The sequence below is a fragment of the Henckelia pumila genome, unplaced genomic scaffold (assembly GCF_033568475.1).
Source record: "Henckelia pumila isolate YLH828 unplaced genomic scaffold, ASM3356847v2 CTG_461:::fragment_3, whole genome shotgun sequence".
Classification (NCBI taxonomy): Eukaryota; Viridiplantae; Streptophyta; class Magnoliopsida; order Lamiales; family Gesneriaceae; genus Henckelia; species Henckelia pumila.
The window spans coordinates 5,348,108-5,354,635 of NW_027331831.1; the positions used below are offsets into that span (position 1 = coordinate 5,348,108).

Genomic DNA, 6,528 nt, shown 5'->3' on the forward strand with positions numbered 1-6,528 from the left:
CAAGAAAGTAAATAACTTATTCAAAATTACTTCATGTCCAAAAATGGCAAAAGATATTTAAATAAAATATTTTCAAAATAGTATAATTTTAAGGAATAAAATATTCCTTTCAGGAAGAGATGAAGTAAAGATGAAATGAACATTCTCTATACACTTGCTTGGTATGACATTTGATTGAAAATTCACATTCCAATGGAGATTTATATTTCTATAACCGTCAAAACGATTAGGCTAGTTGGGCCAACCTGCTCCACCATAAAATAGGTACGTAGACTGGGTTATTAATTTAGGTCTCTTCAAAGGCGGGCCACGAGTTTGGATGGACCAGCTAGCCTTAAAAAACATATGTTATTGTATTATTTCATGGTTTATATATGTTGATAAGTTTTGAAAAGATTTATGAATGATTGATTAGTTTTGAATAATTTAAATTTTTTTAATAGATTATTATATTTGATGAAATACGAAAGATTTATATTATTTACTAATAATTAATGGTGGACACTTTATAACATGAATATTACTCGTAGTCACTTTAAGAAACCGTTTAGTTTCATGGATGAGATGTATGATAGATGAATATAAATGTGATAAAAACATGATGAAAAATATTTATATATACTAATCGAACCAAATGATAACATTGTAAAATATTTTTATTTCAATAAAATTGAGTTTAGTTCAACCATTCACTCATTATGCATTAAGTGGGCATTCCGGTTTCCAAGTAGTTTTGCTAGAACAATAATCATAAAACATATAAGATTTCCTGTATTTATCCATTTGTTGTTTCTGTGATGCACTTAACTCCCAATATTTAGGCTTGTTCCAAAAATAGATCTGCGAAGAACAGTAGGAAATGTTCTTGGATTTAGCCCGCGCCGAACACGCAGTGAAACCGAAATCTTGATATTGTGCTATGAAAGGGGCTTGGCTCCATTTAACCGGGCCTGCGAATGGTGCATTCCATATGCTTGCATCTACATGCATCGCCTTGTTTGGAAATGCTATCCCTTTGGCACTATTGTTCTTGAATACTCTTATGGGAATGCCATCCACCATGAATCTAAAATCACATTCAACACATATGAATGTTATTATATACAACATTTCGTGCTAGGATCAAATAAAGGTTTCTATTTTTTTTAAAAAAATATATTAAATTTAGTTCTTAATTCAAAAGTTGGCTAAGGTGCATGTCAAAATTAGGAAAAATAAATTTTTTGGTCCAGTAACTTTACTTTGGGTTTTGGTCCATTAACTTTTTCGATGTGGATTTTGGTACACTAATTTTGTATTTTCAGTATTTTTTGGTCCAACTGCATATGTGTCAGCTTATGATTGGTCCATGTCATCATTTTGGACCAATAAAAAATTGACACGTATGCAGTTAGACCAAAAAATACTGAAAGTGCAAATTAAGTGTACCAAAACTCATATCGAAAAATTTAATAGACCAAAACCAAAACATGGATATGGACAAGTTAACATACCAAAAAACTTATTTTTTCTCAAAATTAGTGGATTTAAGCATCACGTCTAAACTGAGACACTTACATTATTTGATGTGAGTTCCAGATAATTTGGTACAAATGAAAATCTTTGGATGGATCATACCAAAGATGAAAGCGTTGCTCTCTCTGCCCTCCGTCGTTAAGGAAAATATTCGTTTGTACCCTTCTATCCACACCCCAAAACTCGAAATCGAGCTCGAAATGGTTCCCCTGAGGTGTGCCATCATCTGGGTTCGAAGTCAACTATCAATTGCATCAATTAACAAACATGTATAAATAAATAATCTAGATTTATATTAATGATCATATGATATATATATATATATATATTCATATATATGCCGATATTAATTATGTTGTTCGTAGTACTGTATATCTTATTAAAGAAACCATAGCAGAAGTTAACAATTTACATAGAAGGATGTAACAATCCCTTTTGTTCTCTTATTTGGTGTCTTCAACCTTATATGGAACGACCCGGATCCGTAGTCCGATTTTGACCTAAATCCAGCACCACCTGTACATATATATATATATAGACACACACATAAATACACACACACACACAAAAGGACACAATTAATTGATTATGAATAATTTTCATGTTGTTATGTTGCAGTGTGGAAAATATTTAATACACTCTATATGCAGTATCGAGCCTTTGTCGCTTCACCAAGCCAATGAACCTCTGACTCATTCGAAAGGATCCCCTTCGGAGTCAATCTTTTTTTTTATGGATAGCTATTGGGTATTGTACCCAAATAATCGATATCTCGATAATTGCATTATTTTCAAATCATGGGGATCGAATCATGTAGTTGACTCTGATACAAAAAAAAAAACATATACATATGTGTGTGTGTGTGTGTATTATTAATTATGCAAAGTGTACTCTAAAAAATATAATACAAACTCAAAGAATTTTTTTTAAAAAAAAAACGAGTGATCAGAAATCAGAATAATGAAATAATAGTGAAAAAATTCATATCAAATAACCTGAGATTTTGTCCATCTTGAGTTGCACCGAAGTTCCTTGAGGATCAACCAAGAAATGATCAGTACCCCATAAATAGGTATAATAATGATAAAAACTATTATTTGCTCCATTTGATTTCATTGGAAGAACACTGAGAATAATGGTTAATATAATTATGAAATCCATTAAATAATAGAAATACTTAAGAAAAATAATGTGAAACTATTGTGTTATACTGTTTAGATTGTAGGTGGTATTTATACACTCGAATAGAATTAATTGTTAATAGCTAATATTAGTATTGTTTAAATTTCCCATCCAGTTTTACATACATTAAAATTTAAAGTTTCTTCCCTTTATTTGCAAAATAGATATGCATTCACATAAAATCTCTACTATTTTATAATAGTCGAGGAGCTTATAAAAACTGTCTTTGAGGACACCAACTTTATTATTTTCTTTTTTGCCCTTTCTCTACTATTTGATTTATCACTTTTCAATTGGTTTATTAACCTCTCATTTCTCATTCCACATCCCACTAACCCACTTCTTATCTTAATCCAAAAATACACGTTGAATTTGAAATCGCTTGCAATTTCTCAACCTTTTTTCCAACCGTCTCCCATTTCTCATCGTCTTATATAATAAATTTTATTATCATTTTTAAAATTATTCTTACCTCATTTTATTCTAAGCTAACTTTCTCTATGTATATTATAAATTCAAAATAACTCATCTAAATTACATTCTATAATATTTGATATTCCCTTCAAATAAATTTGAGTTGCTAATTGCTAATATTATTATTACAATTCAAAAAATTACTATTACTATCATTATTATTATTATTATTATTATTATTATTATTATTATTATTATTATTATTATTATTATTATTTTATGATTATATTTTTTGATTAAGAATGTTTTTTTCCCTGCTTAATTTGGATTTTAAAATATTAAAATGTTATTAGGCAGCGTTTAATTTGCTTTGACTATTACATACATACATACATACATACATACATACATACATACATACATACATACATACATACATACATACATACATACATACATACATACATACAATATTTAATTTAATTTAGAAGATAAAAAAGATGAATTCACGAAATTTTTATTTTGGATTTTTTTACCGTGGATTTTACTCGATCATAAAGAACTAATTCGATTTAATTGATTTTGTACTCTCAGTATTAGGCTAGATATCGTAATTAATCTTAACACGCGACAATGATATTTTATTTTTAAAATTAGTTTTTAAATGAATTTTTATGCATTTTATATCGAATCTAAATCCTAATCTAATTTTAATATTTACATCATTGAGATAAGATTTTTTATATAATTTTGAAAATTCATTAATAGATTTAGTGATTATCAATCAAAATTATATGGTAGATTTGTAAAAATGTTGAGGTTGGAAGGAAAAATATGTGAATTAAATTGATTGGATATTTTTTTTAAAATAAAATAAATAAGATGTGGATATATAATTTCCCACACAATCAAACAACGTTAAACAAATACACACACGCACACTACCATGTACTTATATGGCCTAATCCATATTTAATTATTGTCTATGCGTAAGACCAAGAATTTTTAGATTTTTATTTTTTTAAAATGAGAATGTCGTTGCAAAAACATAAGAAAACTATAAAATTGAAAATTGTTTGAGCAGGAATTTATCTAACTAATATATATATTTTTATGTCGTGGGATCCTGTCGTAGTTATCCTTCTATGCACACTTTGTAAACTGAGGATCGAGATGCTAGCTACTAGAGGTGAACAAGTAGTGAGTTGTTATTGTTCTAACACTAGTTGCTGAAGCAGTCGCTTATTTGCTTCTGTTGTGAGTTCAGCCGTGTGAGCCAATAAACTTTCCTTCCTCTGAATCTCCAAAATAGTTAACCAACAAATATACACTTGTGCGAAATAAAGTCAACTAAGAGATTGAACTTACACTAAAAAGTGTCTGGATGTGTGTGTGTGTGTGTGTGTTCAATAGAAAATAACCAATACAAGAATTTGTTTCTGGATGTTTGTAGTTCAATTCCCTACGTCACCCATTCTTCTGTTTCAAAAGGTATCATTCTAAAAAACTTTGAGTATTACAACCCTTTGCAACACCCCACCTCAGTTAGGACGTACCCTTCTGCCTTTAACTGAGACTCCCAAACATTCTAATGTTTTCAGCCCACAACTGAAATCAGGTTACATAGGTTTTCAACACCTCAACGGTAGAATACAAAGTTTACAGATTGACACTTGACACAAAATGATCTTAAAAGATCTGATATACTCGAAATGTGTGTTGAGTGTTCTTCGGCTCTAATATGATCTGCAATGAAAGCTTTGAACTTTTCTACTAAATATACGTGAACAACTGAAAGTGCTCGGTTGTTCTAAGACATGATATGATTGATTGTGATTTCTTGCGAGTCGGATAGTTCTCTTAATGTCTGTGGTCTCTATCTATAGGTACAATATAACGGTCATCTTGATTCAAATACATCCGTTGGTTTATAGTCGTTTTTTTGTCTTTCAGTTATCTGTAGAAAGGTACACTTTTGTGTCTGGAACAGTTCTTAGTGTATCAGTGTATGATCAGAGACTTTGTCTAGGGTTTAATAGCTTTAACTGGTTAGCAGAGAGCTTCTGTTGGTTTGCAGTTCTGCTTCTGCTTCTGCTTCCATTCGATTGGTCTATTTGTTCCGCTTAGATGCTGAAAAGCTAGTTGACTATCGATCAACTTTCTTCTCTTTGACTTCTTTCTACTGCTCAACTAGAGCTTTACTGGTTCTTCTTGTCTTCTTGACATCGTTTACTGGTTTTATTTTAGCTCTTCTGCTTTTGTTCCGCAACTACTGCTTTTCTTCTGCTTCTCAATTTGTTGATGTGCAAGGTTGTTTGTCAAACACAGAAACTTTGATATTTTGATTTCCTAACATTTGAGCTAACAAAATACAAAGTAAATCATGTTAACCAGTTAAATTGTGTCATACAAGCCTTCTGATACAGGTTCGTGCCAGAAGGTATATGCATGAAACCAATATTCTCAAATTGTGTATTATTGATTGAGCAAATACATTTGCTTAACCCATCACATTATATGCAGAAAACCACATTCAATTCCTCTAAATATAGAACTCAACTAATTCAGCAAGCACTTGGGTTTCCTAGTAGCTGGGACCGTGTAAGATTTCCAGCAGCGTTCCATCATCTATTTTGTTAAGCATTTAGTTCGAAGTATTCCGGATTGTTCCAAAAATATATACTGCGGTGACAAGCAATGGCGATGTCGGTGGACTGAGTCGGAGTGGAATATGTGTTGACATTGAAATCTTGATAGTGAGCAAAGAAGGGGGCTTGGCTCCAGTCGAAGATTTCGGTCCAGTTCGCATTCCATGTGGTCGTCTCTACATGCATCGACCTAGTTGGATATGCTACTTTTTTGCCGTGTTATTCTTGAACACTCTGATGGGAATTTGGCCACAAATAATCTATATATATAAAAATAAATCATTCGATCGTGCTCAAAATAATTAATTATTAAGTTACCTTACACTATATGGTGCATGTTCTCCAGGATGTCGCAATTGTAAAAATCTTGCAAGGGATTGAACTAGAGGTTAAAAGTTTGTTGTGTGTGTCCACAATTGTTATCGTAAACATTCATTTGCATCGTGCGGTTCGTGCCCAAGAGCTCGTAGTTGATCGAAATGAGCCCGAGGATCCTGATCTTCGGGCAATACTACTGTTAACTATATATACAAGACAATACATTTAAGATGATAAATAACAGTGGCACATATATATCGTTATAAAAATTTGAAAATAAATAAATAAATTTTAGATAGAAAAAATTGGGGCATATCTATCTATATCTGATGTAGCAAAAAATTGGTATTACCCGGAGATATGGATAACCGAATTAATACTCGAACTGTTCCAATTCCTGGACTTCGTGGGTTTTTACCTGCATCACAAAGCAAAGTGAGTGGAGCCGAGA

General features: G+C 31.3%; 1 protein-coding gene across 1 annotated transcript; it reads right to left on the minus strand.

Moving 5' to 3' along the window:
* Positions 1–651: 651 nt before the first annotated feature.
* Positions 652–2,698, minus strand: LOC140872357 (xyloglucan endotransglucosylase/hydrolase protein 2-like). The gene is made up of 4 exons (XM_073275176.1): positions 2,511–2,698; positions 1,928–2,031; positions 1,558–1,757; positions 652–1,066 (listed from the first exon to the last, which is right to left on the minus strand). Exons 1-4 carry the CDS (start codon positions 2,674–2,676, stop codon positions 697–699), a joined length of 840 nt encoding a protein of 279 aa, XP_073131277.1. The 5' UTR covers positions 2,677–2,698; the 3' UTR covers positions 652–696.
* Positions 2,699–6,528: the final 3,830 nt, after the last annotated feature.

What these genes read in the sequence shown, in the direction of transcription:
- LOC140872357 (XM_073275176.1), bottom strand. Translation starts at nt 2,676, where the DNA reads ATGGATTTCATAATTATATTAACCATTATTCTCAGTGTTCTTCCAATG. An exon ending in GGATTGTTACATCCTTCTAT is followed by an intron (nt 1,758 to 1,927) that starts GTAAATTGTTAA and finishes TGCAATTGATAG; the next exon opens with TTGACTTCGAACCCAGATGA. An exon ending in TGGAACTCACATCAAATAAT is followed by an intron (nt 1,067 to 1,557) that starts GTAAGTGTCTCA and finishes ATGTGATTTTAG; the next exon opens with ATTCATGGTGGATGGCATTC.